At 42.7% G+C, this 19,302-nt stretch overlaps 1 protein-coding gene across 1 annotated transcript in view; it reads left to right on the top strand.

Annotated features, from left to right (window-relative positions):
* The first annotated feature begins 1,928 nt into the window (after window positions 1-1,928).
* ACSM4 (acyl-CoA synthetase medium chain family member 4) overlaps window positions 1,929-19,302 on the top strand; it is a 40,818-nt gene continuing 23,444 nt past the window's right edge. The window contains exons 1-3 of the mRNA XM_004604100.2: window positions 1,929-2,132; window positions 13,721-13,931; window positions 16,943-17,150. Coding sequence (XP_004604157.2) covers window positions 1,929-2,132; window positions 13,721-13,931; window positions 16,943-17,150 — 623 coding nt within the window. The remainder of the gene's footprint in view (window positions 2,133-13,720; window positions 13,932-16,942; window positions 17,151-19,302) is intronic.

Consider the following 19,302-nt stretch of genomic DNA (forward strand, 5'->3'; position numbering starts at 1 on the left):
CTTTCATACTAAAATGCAGGCATTTGCTAACTAAAATATGGCCCCCTTTTTATACTATTGTATACTATTCCATCACACTTCAGAAAAATTCCAAGGTTAGAAATGATCTCCTTTCCACAATGACATAATAAGAGTTTAGTACCCATGGCACCACCAGAAATAACTCTTCCTGGGAATAATGAACTGCACTCACACCAAATGAGCCTCACGCTTCATCAGGTGTCACTGAAAAGTAAGGGGAGTTTGACAGCAACAACGAGGATAAGGATCAATCCTGCACCCTTTGTTCTAGCGTTTATTTGTCGTCACCATGCTGCAGACACAGATACCCTTTGCACCTGCAAATTTTTCCACCCCATACAAGGCAACTAAGGACTGAAGGGAAAATAGGTGAAGGAGTTCACTCACCATAACAACAACAACAAAAAAACATTTACTGTAGAAGGCCAACGGTGACTGAATCAAAGACAAATGACCTTGGGAAAATTACTTAATTTACGTAGCCCTTGGTTTCTCCGCTTGTAAAATGAAAATATTAATAGCAACAACCTCACAAGCTGTTGCAATGTTAAAAGGTGTCAGGGATATAAACTGTGTACACAGCGGTAGGGTGTTCACCCGTGTTCGATTCCTCCGCCCCTCTCGGAGAGCCCGGCAAGCTACCAAGAGTATCGCGCTCGCACAGCAGAGCCTGGCAAGCTACCCGTGGCATATTGGATATGCCAAAAACAGTAACAATAAGTCTCACAATGAGAGACGTTACTGGTGCCCACTCGAGCAAATCGATGAGCAACAGGATGACAGTGACAGTGACAGTCTACAGCTCATATCAAAGAAACATTGACTTTATTACTGAAGATAACTTCATGAGTCATGTGAAGTGCTAAAAGTGCTTATAATCAAACACACTAAGTAGAATCGGGGGGTCAATATATATAGATATATATGCATTATATGTATCATTATATGTATCATAAAGTAGATAACTGTTGCATGATATATAGATGTATTATCTATATAGAATATATATTTTCTATATATAATATAATCTGTGTATAATCTATACATTATCTATATATAGATAATATAGATGATGTTATATAAATCCACAGGAATTACACAGAATCACCTAAAAAAAGTTAGGTGACAGTTATCAGTCCAGAAAGGAACAGTCTCTTTATCAAGTTCACTAAGCAAAAGTTCTGAGAGAGTTGGGAATAAAATTCCAGGTCTCCTTGTTGGTTAAATAATACTAACTCATGAGACTATACCATGATAGTGCTAATAAACAGAATCATAACAATAGCATCGGTAACTACTTTGAAGTCACGTGCTACATACTAGGCATTTTTTGTCCATTATCTTAATAAATCCCTATCACATCCCTAAGAGATAGGTAATAATTACATTTCCCTTTTCAGAGATTTAAAAATGAGGTGCAGGAAGAATAAAGTTTCCCCAAGTCTTAGAGCCAAAATGTACCTTTCCAGAAAGTCCAGAACTTTAAGAGTGAATCCAGAAGCAGAGAACAGCAAGCCAAATGTCAGCGGGGGGAGAGATACTCATAAAAATGGAAAGGACTGCTTACTGGAACAGTCAGTCAAGTAAGGAGTGAGCAAATACAGTCAGAACAAAGCCTGACTGGCAACCCAAGAAGTATTCTTTTGTCTATTGTTTGGTTTTGGGGAAGGTGAGTGTGATAGTTCTATCCTTGTAGGTTGGTCCTATAGCAGGGAGACTGGTCAGTGGCTAAGTGGCCAAGAGGCAGCTGGAGAGGATGGGTTGTCCAAGGTGTCTCCCAGCTTCTCAGAAGCACATAGCCCATTCTCACCGAAGAGCTTCAGGAGACACTAACAACACTCTCCACTCTCTCTCCACACAGGCTGCGTCACTTCTTCCATCCCCATAAACCACACTATTCCGGAAACATGAAGATTTTTTTCCGCTCCCCGACGGCGTTCAGATACGTCTGGCTTGCCAAGCCTTCTAGCCGGCACTTTTACAAAGATCACCAGCTTTGGGCGCCACTAACCCTGTCTGACTTTGAAGCCATAAATCGCTGTGAGATGTCGTTGCCGAAGAACTTTAACTTTGCTAAGGATGTTATGGACCAGTGGTCCCAAAAGGAAAAGGTACAAGATGACGGGTATTTCTTTTAGATCTTTGAGGTCCACTGTTTATGGCTTTCGAATGGCTTAAGGAGTCAGCCTGTCACCTTTTATTCAAATCTCTTATTTTGTTTCTCTAATTGGTTTCTTTTGTTTTCTAATTGCCCTCCTGTTTCTTCAGGGAAGATTTCTGATGCTCTGTTTACTTTTGACTGCATTTCCTTGGAGCTTCCTCAAACCCCATCCTGACCCTCCATTGTTTCTCACAGAGTAGCATCTCTTTTTATTATTGTTTTTGTTTGTTTGTTTGTTTGTTTTTGTTTTGGGGTGACTGACACCCAACAGCGCTCAGGCTGGGACCGTATGGGGTGCAGGGGATCAAACCTGTCTTAACCACATGCAAGGTAAGCTCTTAACCTCTCCACTGACTCTCCAGTCCTCTTTTCCTTTTCTTTTATCCAGATCATAGACAGCAGATCTTTCCTGTTCATTCCTGTTCTAAGTGGTCAACGGCTTATCAAAAAAAAGCAGCCATCTGAGTTTTGGGCTTATCAATAGCCTTTGTTGGGCTGGAGCGATAGCACAGTGGGTAGGGCATTTGCCTTGCAAGTGACCAGCACAGGTTCGATTCCCAGCATCCCATATAGTCTCCTGAGCACCACCAGGAGTAATTCCTGAGTGCATGATCCAGGAGTAACCCTTGTGCATCGCCAGGTGTGACCCAAAAAGCAATTAATTAATTATTTAATTAATTAAGTCATCATAAAGCGATGGCAGCGGTGGGATGCCTCCTAATCCCCCAGCCTGAAATCTGGCCCCACACACAAAGGGAATCCTGGACCCCAGCGTCTTGTCAGGGAATTGACTTCCCGGTTAGGCATCACCAACATGCCAATCTAACTTCTCAAACTCAGGTGTGTGGACTGTGGTGGTGGTGGTGGCTGGCTTCCTTCCATCGCCCCGCCTGCAATCTGATCCCCCACGCCCCTGCAACCACCCCTCATGACATTCTTTCAAAATTCTCTAACCTCAAAACTGGAATCTGTAAGGAAGAAGTTATTTCATCTTTTTTTTTCTATATTCGAGGTACCAGTGAGCCCAGGCCTCACACTTCACCTCTCCATAATCACAGGTAACACACAAAGACAGCCCAACTCTAGGGGCCTAACCACCACACACGGGAAACAACTACAATACACAAAGGTCACAATAGTAAAACAATGCAGGTATTCATCAGGCTTAATGTGTGAAGTCTCTAGCCCAGAAGCACTAGATGCGAGTAGTATCACCAGGTGTGACCCAAAAAAGCAAAATAAATAAAAATATAGCCATTGTTGGAGTAACCAAATGAGAATAAAAGAAGACTCACAGAGTGTTTGCACTGTAGCCTTAGGTGTTAACTGACTCCAACCCCCAAGTACTGAACTAAACATTTCACCAGTCCCTGTTTACCTAAATGCACTTAAGGGACTCCTGTTTCAGAGGTAACCTTAGACACTGGTTCTGTTAGGGACGGCAGATCTCTGCCCGGGGGAGGCTCGGAGAGACAAAAGAACAAAACCAAGACAACTCTTTCTGCAAATGCATGGGGTTTATTTAAGCCAATATAGCTATATTGGGACCTTCAATTGTGCCTCAATAGCGTGGCATAACTGAAGGCCCCGAACTCAAAAAGCTAGCTGTTTTTATACCCTTCTGGGGGAGAAATGAAAATCTCACATATCAAAGGGAATCACATAGGTCACTTAATTTGCATATCTAAACATTTGTTGACAAATGAAAATCTCACATATCAAAGGGGATATATTGGGGGGAAATTACATGTATTGAATCAAAGGAGAATCATACATATCAAAGAAAATCACAGGTATTGGATCAATAGGAAAACCATAGGAAACCATAGGAAAACCATACAAAAGGGAAAACCACACCTATTTCACTTAATATGCTAATTTCAACATTTGTTGACCATTCAGAGCAGATGTTTGTTTACAGTTCCTCGGGGCAGTTTGTTGGCCCATTTGGTGACAGAGTCCTGCCCAGGGGAAGGTCCTGAAGACATCTTTCAAAGCAGTCAAGTAGTTACAAAGGGCAACTTCAGCGGTTAACCCTTAACCTGCCCTTCAGTTCTTGACTCTTAACTTGCCCTCCTCTTCAATCCCCACTTCTCCTTGTGAATATCTCTAATCTTAGAGATTGTGAGGGGGTGTCTCCCGTTGTCTGGACATGCCACTAGTTGATGTCATTCTGGTTCCAAGAGGGGAGGCAGCTTTTTGATTCCATCCTCCTTCAAAGCAGTTGGTGTGTTCAGGATCACAGACCTCTCCAATGGGGTTCTCTGGTGGCAGTTTTTATCACCTGATTGAAACCAGATGTCTCAATGCATACGGATGAGGAGTTCACTCTGGCAGTGTGCTCCCAGCCCCCATGGAGCTTGGCCTTGATACCTGTAAAGACTAGTAATAACTGGAAAAGAGAGAGAGATCATATTCTGGCCTACACTTCCCTTTTCAAGGCTAAGTTGGAACAGTGGCAGTTGACCTCCCCCCCAAATTTTTTAAAAGAGAACAGTTCCTCCATTAATGGGGTTCACACTCACAACAGGGCAGTTGGGATTTTCAAGGCCGGAGGGGCTTCCTTAATCTAGCTACCTACTTCATATTCCCCTAGAGATTCCACCACCTTTAATCCTTAAAGGGAAAGTGGTCGAAGTTCCGTCTTCTGGAGCTGCTTCATGCTGACAGAGGGGCGCTGGCCCTGCCTGCACAAGGGGTGAAATCTCATGCTACCTTATTTAGTGTGCCCCAGGCAATGAATTTGTTGGGTTCCTCAAGTTATCTGAAAGAAAAGATCAGATCAATTAGACGGAGGGATGGCACTTAGACCCTGGAGATGTGGAAGGTCCTTTTCTGACATAGTAACAACAATATAGTTTGCTATCTTAGAAAACATAAGAGTTAAAGCAACAGAAACCAAAGCAACGTAATGCCATACCCATTTCTATCATAAAAGCAATGGAAAGGAATAACTGCTTTACCCATGGTTGATAGAAAATGACTTCTTATGTTCAGATTTTTCTAGTAACATAGAAGCACCAAGCTACTTCTCAGATAGGAAAAGCCATCCATTCACTGAAACTATCAGTTGGAGCCAGTAGATACCTTGAATATAAGTGTTTGATCATTTGTATGTCAAGCTGCCAATCCTCTCCTTGATAAGTTCCTTGAAGTTACAAGTGTTAGGAAAGGAGGCCCACTGTAAGAAATCACGCAACCCGGAGATTCTTCTTGCAGTGATTTATTCAGAGACCTTCTCGGGAAAGAGGACCGAGGGACGAATGAGAAGAAAACCATACCTAGCTAGGCAGCTTCCCTCCTTATCTACCACTCGCTGCCTGCGTAAGCCCAAGTGTCTGCAGCTAGTTACAGCTCGTGGCATGACAAGACATCCTGATTCCTTATCAGGTGTTATCTACAAAGCAGGGTATAATTAACAAGAAACAGGTGTCCACGAAGCATGGTCCCGTGGCGGCTCTCCACAGCCCACGATTCATTAATGAAACAGAAAGCACATTTCTGAGTTCCTTTCCATGAAAGATGGCTTTCACTAGGGTTTGAAGCTTAGTGAAACCCTTTATCTATCAATTTCCTTTTGAAAACATTGTTCCAATGCCCATTGTCCCTCTTTTGCAGAGTATTTTAGATGAGTATTCTCTGGATGGGGTATTAATCCCATGATGGAACGAGAATTAAGAGCTGTTAAAATTCTAGTTCTCTCCAAATGACTGTGTTCATAGAACTAAGAGTGAATACTTAGATGCCCACTCTTGGCACTGTAGCCAATTGACAGGTTGGGGGGAAAGTAATTAATTCTGCACTTTGAGCTGAGGTTCCCCCACTAAAGCTCTGGCTTCCAATACCCTGGTCAGACTAGTGACAGCATCTTCAACATTGAGTCTCACAGACTAGACTGCTTACTTTACAGTCAGCAAAACACATTGTACCTGAATTACTCAAAAGGGATACCTTATAGATCAAGATTAGAATACATTTACTAGATCACTCTATAGAATTTGAATCTAATTCTTTAAAAAGCAAGTTACAGAAACATGGTTTTCTCTTCACCTTCATTTAAAAATTTGCCTGACGGCTTAACAAATCTGACTTGTTCTTTTGCATAAACACAGCAAGATTGGAGAACTCTCCATTTGGGGTACCCCATTATTTACTGAGAAGTCCTGGGGGTTGGCTAAAGACAGGAGGCATACCAATAACAGCATTAATCTTATGTGGCACGTCAGAGTTACCCAGGCCTGGCCATAAATGTCCCACGATGAACTGGATTGCTTCAGGTCTTCAGGTTGAACTGGAGGTGACCTTGAGCCTCATTTGCCATAGAGGCATCCTGGCAGAAAGGAGTCCCTCCCCTCCCTTCTTCAGGGCTGGGAGAGATCCTAGTTTCCAGGGTTTTTCTTGATGCTGAGAGTAGGCCAGGCCATGTCAGTCACATAGATTTCCGGATTCCTCATTCTCCATAACAGTGATGATTTCCATTCTTTCCTTGAGCCGGCCTGCCTCTAGGGTCTCCCTGAGGTTTGTAGGGTACTTGAAACAGTACCTGTTAAATACATGCTCCTGTCATTTAGACCAATCCCTTGCTGTTTCCCTGGAAGAGGGTTTTGGGGTCCCATAACTGATTTTCCTGTCTGCATGAGGGGTGGACCCTATTACAGAGAGGAAAGACTTTTATCTGGATTTATGCAAACCAACACAGTGCCATGAAACATCAAAAACATACTGAAGGTACAAAAGAAGAGAAAAGCAAACGTTTTACTTTACTCACAGTGAGATGCAACACACCCATTTGTTGTGGGTCCTAGTCAAAGGAGCTAAAATCTGTAGAGGAAAAGTGTACAATTTAACATCGTATTTAACCCATTCAATTCTATGTTGAGAACCTTGACTTCCCATTAATAAAAGCACTGTACTGGGAGTACTAGAACAATTCCGCATGAGATTTAAAGAGTTTCTTAAAACAGTGATCAATTTCTTTCCTTCAAACACAACTTCAAACCTTCTACACATTCCTCTATATTCATTCTGTCCTGTAACTTTCCTTCAACTCATTTCAAAATCAACTTCACTTTAACAGGATTCCTTGCCTTTTTTCAACTGATGATATCTGCATCCATTATCTTTCTGACTTAAGACATACATCTATATTCCTTATAGTCATCCCATAAGTTTAAACTTTTATTTTACTGAACTTAGTACAACATAATCTCCCAATTTAGACAATAGTTACCAATCATTTCATTTAACATGACAAAACTACTCTGCAGTACCATTTCAAAAGCATTAGGTTAGTTCTATAGATATTCATTTTACTGAACTTAGTACAACCTAATCTCCCAAATTTGGACACTAGTTACCAATGTCATTTAACATGACAAAATTACTTGCAGTGCTATTTCAAAAGCATTAGGTCAATTCTATAGATATTCAAAAAAAACTTTAAAGATGCTCACACCTAAAGTTCTTAAAACATATTCATTGGGCAAAGGTTCAGTTCACATTAGAAATTAACCAGGAGACATCCTAGAATTCTGATTTCTAGGAAAACACGAATATAAAGATTAAAACACTCATAGATTACCATAAAACATTAAGGATCTCACACTTGCATACAAAGTTCTCTAGGTTCAGGATAAGGTTGGTACCGTAAAACCCAGACTAAGTCCTCAGGCCAATTCGGCCTGTCCTTTCTTCCTCAGATTTCCTTGTGACTTCCAGCTGAGATCTGTTTGAGGTGGTTTGGGGTCTTTATCAGGAAAATGAAGTTTACTCCAGATGAAGCCAAGCCATAGCAGGACCCAGAGTACATTAGTAGGTGTTATCTGTTAAAATATAAGCATAGACTTTTCCTCCTACAAGGGGTTTCACACTATTTCTTTTTTGTGTGTTTGTCAGATTTTAATGCAAATATAAGAATCAATTATTTTCCCAGACCCTTTCTCATTCACAAAGTTGCAAGAACCAGATACCTGGAAGAGTTAAGAAACCCGATTAGCAAGTCTTATTTGCTGGGCAAACCTGTAATTAGAATTCATTGTTGAGGGAGGGTCTGCATATCCAGTCCGACTGAGGCAGAGCCTGCTGAGCTGGAAAAGCAGGGGGATGGGTAGACCCAGGGAAAATCTTAAAAAAAAAAAAATCTCTCAAACTGACATCTAGGATTAACCCTTCATTACCCTGAGCTAAGTAGCTTTAAAAAGTTTTGTTACCGGAAATCTCAGAGATCTAATAAAACACAGGTACGATAAGTTTTTCAACCAATATTGCAACTCTAGAAAATAATATTTTAAACCTAAGCATTACTCTTTGAGCCTGTTTTCATATATCAGTTATTTCAACTCACAAGATTCTCTAGGTCAAATAATTCTAATCCAGTGCAGATACAAATATATACATTGGTATTCTAGCATAAGACCTCTGGACCATCAATTTTTGTGAAACACAGTAAAACCTTCTTTGACTTAAGTTCAATAGTTCTCGTACCTTAGTTAGTTCAAATCATGAGCTTTCTAACTTTAAACAAGTCCACCATACAGACATGCTTTCAAATGCAGAGAGAGAGCCTCCACCCCCCCCCTTTTTTTTTTTTAAACCAACCTTTGATATTAGCACAGAAAAACACTCAGACCATCAATGTTTATGGAAACATAAGAAAACTTTGTTTATTTTGGTGGTTTATATACCTCTGTTGCTTTAAAAACAGCTAAATTCCTCATTAAAATTAGCTGAGGCTTGTAAGATAAAGCCTTGCATCCTCTGAATTGTTATTTCACTTTAGTTTTAGGCTAGTTTTAGGAGCTACTTCCTCAGTTCTTCCTAGATAGTACAGACTACGAATTTCAGAAGAGTTACAACTGTTAATAAACATTAATGTTCTTCCAATAAGAAATCTAGATTGAGAATTTCAGTCCCTTCGTGGTCGCCACATTCTGATTAGAAATCTTTGTTTAAACCTGATGTAACAAGTTCCAAAGATACCTAAATCTTTTAAATTGCTGGACTACATATCACTCTGACTCCCTTGATTTTGTTTGCTCAGTTCTAAGAATTAATGACTTCAAACTAGCTCTAACACTCGAGTGTTCCACAGACAGACAGACAGACAGACAGACAGACAGACAGACAATGAACTGACTAAAAAACACCACTACACGTGCACACATTTGCAGTTGATCGATCGATCTGACCCTTCAAAAAGGGCAGGGAGAAAAACTGATAGACAGAGAAAGGAAAGAGCAGTCCCCAGGGCAAATTGAGCCCTGTCGGCCGATTGGGAACATTGCTCCCCGTTTCTCTGTCTGACCAGCCAGTTTCCTGCTTGTTAAAAACGGGTCAAGAAAGCGCTTTTGTTGATATACAATGGCAAAACAACAAATTATGACAAAGTTGCTGAAACCTGAGGTTGTCAGATGTTACCCTTTTAAGGTCAAGACTACTTCTGAGGCAGAGAGCTAGTCTCTTCTTATCAACCATAGGGATAGACTGCCTTCTTTTATAGGGAGAGAGAGATGAGCCCTAGCCCGAACCTCAGACCAATGTGCTAGGGTTAGGGACAGGGGAGTTGATGTGTTTTGTCCCATCTCGACGTACAGGAAGATTCCTGCAATCAAGCCTAAAACAAAACAGTACGCAAGCGCTTATCCCTTAGGGGACTTCAGAAGGAGAGAGAAACAGTTGGTGCAGAGGCAGAGAAAGGGGAGTTTTAGCTGAGAATATAGAGGTTGCCGGAAGCTTGTGGAGCGGTCAATCTCAGAATTGAGATAGAAGCAAGAAGCAGGTATGGGAGTCAATATGCCAGAGGGGGTAAGAAAGGTTTAAATGACTCCTTTCACCTGCAAAATAAGGGGGAGGTGAAAAGATCCCTCAGGGGGACAGTTAACGTTAAAGGAAGGCCATTCAGCAGAACAAAGAGTTAACTATGAGAGAGAGAGAGAGAGAGAGAGAGAGAGAGAGAGAGAGAGAGAGAGAGAGAGAGAGAGAGAGAGAGAGAGATTCTGGCCATTGAGCAGACTTCAGACCAGTGAGAGAGAGTCAGAGACAGCCGGGTGGAGGTGGACTGTCCCATCCTCAGGAGATCTCTGTGGAGAAGGAGTCCGAATGTGATAGAACAAACCCAAATGCCAGAAGGAGGGACAAATAGTAAAGCGGCCGATGTTCAGATTTAAAGCGGCCGATGTCCTGGGATAGACCAGACGTAGATCCTCTGGACCTACCAGATGGAGGCAAGCCAGGCGTCCCTGGGTCTCCCTTTATCATCCTGGGGCGTCCCCCAGGGCTGTAGCTAATGTCAACCGGACACGTCTGTCAGACACAAAGCTACTTCAGATCCCAGGACCGGTATACCACAGATACACAGATACAGAATAATTGTGCACATAAAGTCGGTACCGAAAAAAGTTGGCGCCAGTACTTACCCCAAAGAGAAGCTCGGGACTGTCCGGCGTCCCTCAGGCAGAGTCAGATCTCGGTGGAACCTCCAAATGTTAGGGACGGCAGATCTCTGCCCGGGGGAGGCTCGGAGAGACAAAAGAACAAAACCAAGACAACTCTTTCTGCAAATGCATGGGGTTTATTTAAGCCAATATAGCTATATTGGGACCTTCAATTGTGCCTCAATAGCGTGGCATAACTGAAGGCCCCGAACTCAAAAAGCTAGCTGTTTTTATACCCTTCTGGGGGAGAAATGAAAATCTCACATATCAAAGGGAATCACATAGGTCACTTAATTTGCATATCTAAACATTTGTTGACAAATGAAAATCTCACATATCAAAGGGGATATATTGGGGGGAAATTACATGTATTGAATCAAAGGAGAATCATACATATCAAAGAAAATCACAGGTATTGGATCAATAGGAAAACCATAGGAAACCATAGGAAAACCATACAAAAGGGAAAACCACACCTATTTCACTTAATATGCTAATTTCAACATTTGTTGACCATTCAGAGCAGATGTTTGTTTACAGTTCCTCGGGGCAGTTTGTTGGCCCATTTGGTGACAGAGTCCTGCCCAGGGGAAGGTCCTGAAGACATCTTTCAAAGCAGTCAAGTAGTTACAAAGGGCAACTTCAGCGGTTAACCCTTAACCTGCCCTTCAGTTCTTGACTCTTAACTTGCCCTCCTCTTCAGTTCTACCAGGTAATAAATAATGTTTAACTGACCCTCCCTCTAAGTAGAGGAAGTTTTTCAATTCCTTTCACTGCAACTAAGATTTCTCAAAAGCTTTCTAAAGATCTCTCTAGTAGACATTTATCATCTCTCTATAAAATTTTAAAGAAACTTCATTTTTAACATATTCATTACATGAATATAAATACTTAGTTTTCAGTACCTGTAGTTAGCAAGTGATAGCTATCTTTTCACTGTGCGGTGATTACATTTTTTTCCTTAAGTAAATATATACAAATGAAAGGGAGCTGATATAAAAAAAAAATACAAAGAACAATAGCACAGGTGTAGACAACTCTGGCAAAAATAGCGAAAGTCACGTGACCAACGATTGAGAAATACCCCCTATATCGTTTCAACAAATCCCCCCATCACCATCATGGGGGATACAAATAGGGAACATAACCTCATACTTATCCAAGGTCACCAGTTTCAAACGTAAAAGAACCAGCCTCTCATCTTGTCGGGCTGGCTGGTGTTTGGATCATAGCTAGCAGTTCTAGGGGCTATACCTGGCCAGCTTTGAGTCGACTCCCAGCAGTGCTAGAGGGTTTGGAGCTGGGGCTCTGGTGTGGATAGCATACACTCCGGCCCTGTAAGCCATCTAGCCCCCCAGCTCATCCCTCATCTTAGAGACGTCATCTGCACGCGGCAGGAACACAGCTTGAATACAGCACTGTAGAGCGGAGTTCCCTGGAATGTGAGCACAGAAGAAGTCAGAGGGGAGAGGAAGTCATGAACAGCTCCCGGGGCCAGGAAAATAGCTCAAAGGGTTCAAGTGCACAATCCATGGGAGCCCCGAGATTCATTCCCACACCAATGTGAAGAACCCCTAAGCACTGCCGGCTATGGCAAAATTAAAAGCTCCTAGGAAGTGAAGAAATAGAAATTGGACTCTTAAAATAAATTTGAAAAAAAAAAGAAATTGGACTCAAATATTTTTTTTCTTTTTGGGTCACACCCAGTGATGCACAGGGGTTACTCCTGGCTCTGCACTCAGAAATCACTCCTAGTGGTGCTCAGGGGACCATATGGGATGCTGGGAATCAAACCCGGGTCTGCTGCGTGCAAGGCAAATGCCCTACCCGCTGTGCTATTGCTCCAGTCCCTCAAATATTTTTTTCAAGCAGCAAATATAAAAGGAACATTCCAGATAGGGAAGAAAGGCAGAATAATATGCTTTCTATCCAATACCTAAAGCAATGAGGCTTTTTGATATAAATGGCATGCACTGCAGACTCGTAGGTTAGAAATTCCATTAATTAGCCAGTCAAGCAAGTTGATATCACCCTTCCTCCACACTCCAAACACACATACCAGGTCTCTCTACTCTGTTCTTTGTTACCTCTGAGCCCACACCTCAGTTCTTGGAATGAAAATACGATGTTACATTCCTAACCAACGTTAGAACATTCACTAGGGTTACTTGGGTACATCAGAATCTAACTTAACCTAGAAAATTATGTCCTAGTGAGGAGAGCCTGCAAAATTGAACTGGGTGCTGGAGAGTTGATCTCAGCACAAACAAGAATCGGGATAGCTCCCTGAGGATACCTAAGCTCCAAGAGCCCACCGACAGATTTCTTGCTGTGACCACTTTCTATCCTTATGGAAAACCCCAAGGCAAAGAGATTTGATTGACCAAAATGATATCATATGCCTGATCAGGGAAGGATGAGTATCCTGATAAGTTATCTCACATTTATTTAATAGAAGAAATACACCACACACACACACACACACACACACACACACACACGGCAAGGGAGACAAACTACTTTGAAAAGTTGGTAGTTTGGTGGAGAGATGGATGGATGTTGGAATACTATATGATTGAAATCCAATCATGAATGGCTTTGTAAAATGAATAAATAATTTTTTAAAAGAAAAGTGGGTAGTTTAAGGAGGCAGACATCTTTTGGAGCCTAAGAAGGACAGGAAATAAGTGGAGCTGGGAAATAAACAGCCAACACATGCATGCACAACTGGAATTCTATGCGCACAGAACCTGCTGGCATTGTGACAGAGAGTAGCACTGTCATCTCATTGTTCATCAATTTGCTCGAGCGGGCACCAGTCACGTCTCCATTGTGAGACTTGTTGTTACTGTTTTTGGCGTATCGAATTCACCATGGGGAGCTTTCCAGGCTCTGCCGTGCGAGCGGGATACTCCCGGTAGCTTGCCGGGCTCTGCGAGAGGGACAGAGGAATCGAACATGGGTGGGCCGAGTGCAAGGCAAAAGCCCTACCCACTGTGCTATCGCTCCAGCCCAACTGAGAGAGAGTAAAGGCATATATTCAAACATTTGGTGACGGGCCAAGTAAGCTTTCTCCCCTGTTTTCCATGCATTTTTTCTTTCCCAGACAGGAGAAAGACCAGCCAACCCAGCTCTGTGGTGGGTGAATGGCCAAGGGGACGAGGTGAAGTGGAGCTTTGGAGAACTGGGGACGTTGTCTCGAAAGGCAGCCAATGTCCTCACCAAGCCCTGTGGCCTGAAGAGAGGAGACCGAGTGGCTGTGATTCTGCCCCGAATTCCAGAGTGGTGGCTCATCAATGTGGCTTGTATGAGAACAGGTTAGTGCCAATATTTAACGTTGCTCCACCTTCTCTACTGTCTCTCTAGTCTCCCAAATATAGATATTTTTTTATCTATAATATTCTATGGCACTCTTTCCTTCCCTGGGTAGTTATCAGCAACATCCATGCGCTTACACACTGGCATTCTATGTCTTATAAAGTTTCTAATTGGGCGGGAGATGAGGTTGAAGAGGTCAGGTGCCTGCTTTGCCTTTGGTGTGAGGTCTGGGGTTTCACCCCCAGGAGCATGCGCCTCTATTTACCCCTGGCTGGGCCTCCCTGCCTCTTCCCACAGCAACAATATGGCAATAAAAAAAGAAATAAGTAAATCTTTGATGAAGTAAAGCTCTGCTCATACGTTTTTTATGTTCTTTTAGTTCCCTAGTACATTAAGATAGTGGTTGTATTGCCATAAGCCTAAAATATTTGCTGCTAGTTCTTTATTTCAAAAACTTGTCCAACTTTGCTCTTTATCAGGACATATCACTGTATCTTTGTAGCACTGTTATCCCGTTGCTCATCGATTTACTTGAGCGGGCACCAGTCACGTCTCCATTGTGAGACTTATTGTTACTGTTTTTGGCATATGAATACGCCACGGGTAGCTTGCCAGGCTCTGCCGTAGGGTCGAGATACTCTCGGTAGCTTGTCGGGCTCTCCGAGAGGGGTGGAATCAAACCCGGGTCGGCCGCATACAAGAGGAATGCCCTTCTACTGCGCTATCACTCTAGCCCCAGCAGGACATAAAGATTTATAAATTATTTTAAGACATTTTTGGGGGGCCAGGGGGTGCTTCTGTGCTCAGGGCTTACTCCTGGCTCTGTGCTCAAAAAATCACTCCTTACAAGTTCAGAGGACCATATGGGGTGCTGGGGATAGAATCTGGATTGGCGATGTGCATGGCAAACACCCTATTCGTTGCTCTGGCCCCTATGAATCCTTTTTAGAAGGACGAGGCAAGGAGCTCGAAAGATAGTACAGAGGCTATGGTGCTCCTTGGCACCATATTAGTCCCCTGAGCCCAGTGGGAATGATTCCTATGTACAGAGCCAGGAATAAGCCCTGAGTCCCACTGGTTGTGACCCAAAGTACACACATAAATTTTTTTTTAATTACAGTGCTAGAGAGACAGCATAGTTGGCAAAGTACTTGCCTTATCCTTGACATCACATATGGTTCCCTGAACACCACTCGAGTAAGCCCGAACCACAGCCAAGTGTGACCCAAAAACAAAAAAGTAACGAGAATTCCAAAGGATATACTTCTGTAAGAACCACAGAGTTATTTGTATATCTCAGGACTTAGCTGATATCAGGAACTCATTAAGGAGGAGGTAGTCTGGTTCACAGCTCAAGTTTGGGTAATCTGGAAATGGTAACTGGGACCTGGAGCGATAGCACAGTGGGTAGGACGTTTGCCTTGCATGCAGCTGACCCGGGTTCAATTCCCAGCATCCCATATGGTCCCCTGAGCACCACCAGCAGTGGTTTCTGAGTGCAGAGCCAGGAGTAACCCCTATGCATTGCCAGGTGTGACCCAAAAAGAGAAAAATGCTAGTTACCTTTGTTGTTTACTACAAGTCAGCATTTAAGCACACACTGTCATATAATACTGTAAAGAATGAGATACTAGACACATTAGTACTTCAATAAAGGTAGTGGCGATTTTTAATGCCTTAATTTTTCCCCTTTGAGTTCACTTTAGGCACTGTATTAAATTACCATTCTTCTATCCTTCATCTAATTCTCCTAGAGATGCTCCTTTAAAGTTATTTTTCCCCTTTTGAGGTAACAGTGGTTTGCAAAGCTGTATAAGTTGTATAAGTACTGCTTTGTATATCTTCAAATAAATGACATTATTTATCAATCACTCTTGCCATGTCTGCCACTTCTCCTATTGCCCCATAATCATGATTCTGTGATCAGATTCCAAGGCTCATTTAGTTTTATTCCTTTGCTTTGTTTCTTAATATTCCACAAGTTTGGGAAGTTATAAGGTATTTGTCTTTTTTTTCAACATACAATTAGAAAAACACTCAACTTACATCCATGTTGTCAAAAATGGCAAAATGTTGTCTTTTTTGAAATAGCTAAGCAGTATTCCATTGTGTGTATACCACATTTATTCTTCTTTATGAAGAAAACATTTTTCTATTTTACTTTTTTTATTTCTGCATCCCATATAGCTTCCTACAGTATCTGAGATCAAACCCAGGCCTCCAGCATACAAATCCTGGCTTCCAGTCCTCTGAATTATCTTCCCAGCACTACTTTATCCATTCATCTGTCAGTGGGCATATTCAGTTATCTTAGCTACTGTGAATAGTGCTATAATAAACATAGGTTTGCATATTTCTTCTCAAATTACTGCTACATGCAGTTGCAGGATTATGAGGTAATTCTGTTTTTAGTTTGGGTGAGATGGGAGACTATACTGCTTTTCAAACTGTCTCCACTAGTGTACGTTCCACCAAGAGTCTATGAGGGTTCCATCTTCTCTAATTCTTGCTGTTTCTTTTCATTGGTGTAAGCCAGACTCACAGATATGAGATGATATCTTATTCATGTTCTGATTTGCATTTACCTGATAAGTCGTCATCATCATCATCATCATCACCATCCCGTTGATTGTCAATTTTCTCACGCGGTCTCAGTAATGTCTTCATTCGTCCTAGCCCTGAGATTTTAGAAGCCTCTCTTTACTCATCCTTCCCAATGGTGCCGCATTGGAGGCTCTTTCAGGGTCAGGGGAATGAGACCCATCATTGTTACTGATTTTGGCATATGAATATGCCACAGGGAGCTTGCCAGGCTCTCCCGTGAGATAAGTCAATGATGATAAAATCCTCTCTTGGTGATCAGGTTCTTATGGGACAACCCTGGGGAACCCAATCAAGGATTGCTGCAGATGCTTTCTATAAATTCTCACAACCCGGGCACAAAATACAAACTTTCCACGCCAATTGTTCCAGATGGCACTTCTGTTCAAAGTCCTTCTCTCCTTCCTAGGGCTTGTTTTTATGCCAGGAACAATCCAGCTGACGGCAAAAGACATCCTCTACCGACTGCAAGTGTCCAAGGCCAAGGGCATTGTGATCAGCGAGGAGGTGGTCCCTGCAGTGGAGTCTATTGTGTCTGAGTGTCCCGACTTGAGAACCAAACTCCTGGTGTCTCCACACCACCGCGATGGTTGGCTCAACTTCCAGGAGTTATTCCAGTGAGTCTTTGCCCTTGCTTAATCTGTTGTAGTGAAAAATCACACCGATCATAGCTACTTCTCAGAGTCTCCTGGTCTCTAAAGACTCAACAACAAAGATGCCACAAATTCACAAAAGAACAAATATAAAAACCTTTGTACTCAAGTGAATTTCAAGTTTAAATGTGCACATTTGGTGGGGTGTGGTTTTCAGGGTGAATGCATGCCCCAGTCCAGAAAGCAGGAAATCCACGACTCCACCAATTGTTTCTCCACAAACTGAGAAAAGGGGATTTGTTGTTTCTAGTAGTCTTCCAGAAAAACATAAGCAGCAGAGAGTTCACATTATTAAAGTCAATCTTATTTTCTGGAATTTAAGGTTTCTCTCTCTCTCTCTCTCTCTCTCTCTCTCTCTCTCTCTCTCTCTCTCTCTCTCTCTCTCTCTCTCTCTTTTGATTTTGGGTCACACCTGGCAATGCACAGGGGTTACTCTGGCTCTGCACTCAGGAATCACCCCTGGCAGTGCTCAGAGGACCATATGGGATACTGGGAATTGAACCCGGGTCAGCCGTGTGCAAGGCAAATGTCCTACCCACTGTACTATTTCTCCAGCCCCAAGGTTTCTCTCTCTTCTTTCGGCTGCTGAAGATACAAGTCCAAGAACACTTTCTGGAAATTGATAAAGGATGTGCAAGAGGTCAAACTGATGGGCCACTCTGAAATTTCTCTTTTCCTACCACATAAAAAAAAAACAACTACTCTTTCCTGGGAGTCCAAAACCTTAGAGTTTCGTCTTGGAGGCATGGAGCATTTTTTTCAGGCAAAAACAGTATGAGCAAAGATATAGAAGCAAAATGTACCCTACACAGTACAGGAATTGAGCCTTTTTGAGTGCCTGGAGGACAAAATATGAATTCATTTTTTTTTCTTCTTGGGTCACACCCAGCAATGCACAGGGGTTACTCCTGGCTCTGCACTCCTGGTGGTGCTGGAGGACCATATGGGATGCTGGGAATTGAACCTGGGTTGGCTGCGTGCAAGGCAAATGCCCTAATCCCCCATGCTATCACTCCAGCCCCCAGAATATGAATTCAGATAAGGGCCACAAGAGCAAGCAGAGGCCAGATCGTGGCATCCTCTTCTAGATATTGTACAGCTGTCGGGAAGGCAGTTCAAAGGGCTGAGCTCATGCTTTCTCTGCTGAAAAGTCAAATTCAGCTCCTGGCTCCTCAGCGTAGCCCTCAGAGCTGGAGCAACCCTGGAGCAGAAATCCAGGAGTAGCCCCTGAGGTGTGACCAGAAAACTAATAAAAGAAATCCAGGAGTAGCCCAGGTGTGACCCCAAAACTAACTAAATAACTGAACATCTCTTGTCAATGCTAACCCTTTCATATGAACCCTGTAAACAAGGGGAGCCATTGGTGAATTTTAAGAAGGGAAGTGTCAAAGCCTACTTGAAGTTTTTAAGGATCCATTTGGAAACTGTTGAGAGGATTTATTTGGAAACAAGAAAATAACCAGATTGGAATCAGAAAGACAATCCTGGAGGAGAAAGAAAGTATAGAGGTTCAAGACTCTTGCCTTGCATGCGGTCCAACAAGGTTCAATCCTTGGCATCCCATATGGTCCTCCAAGCTTGCCAGGAGTGATTCCTGAGTGCAGAGCCAGGAGTAAACCCCAAGCACCTCTGAGTGTGGCTCAAAAGCAGAGAGAGAGAGAGAGAGAGAGAGGAAGAGAGGAAGGAAGAGAGGAAGGGAGGGAAGTAGGGCAGGAGGGAGGGAGGGAGGGAGAGAGGGAGGGAGGGAGGGAGGGAGGGAGGGAGGGAGGGAGGGAGGGAGGGAGGGAGGGAGGGAGGGAGAATCTTGGACACTAATTATGGTCTAAATCTGAGCTCTAACAAATAGAATACAGAAAAAGAGGCAAATTAAAGAACCAGAAAGACTTGGAGATTTGTTTTGTATGTGAGGACTAAGGAAGGAGTCCTTAGCTTTTTAATTTGGATCAGTTAGCGGGGCTTACTCAGGAGAAAGACCCAGTAGCTAGGAAGTTTAAAGTTGGATTTAAAGAAGTCCAGAGAAGATTCCAAGGACTGGAACAATACTGGAGCTCATGACTTGCATGCAAGAACCCTACCTGATCCCTCATCACCATTCTGGGAGCAGCTGCCAAACCAG

The sequence above is a fragment of the Sorex araneus genome, chromosome 4, assembly GCF_027595985.1.
Source record: "Sorex araneus isolate mSorAra2 chromosome 4, mSorAra2.pri, whole genome shotgun sequence".
Classification (NCBI taxonomy): Eukaryota; Metazoa; Chordata; class Mammalia; order Eulipotyphla; family Soricidae; genus Sorex; species Sorex araneus.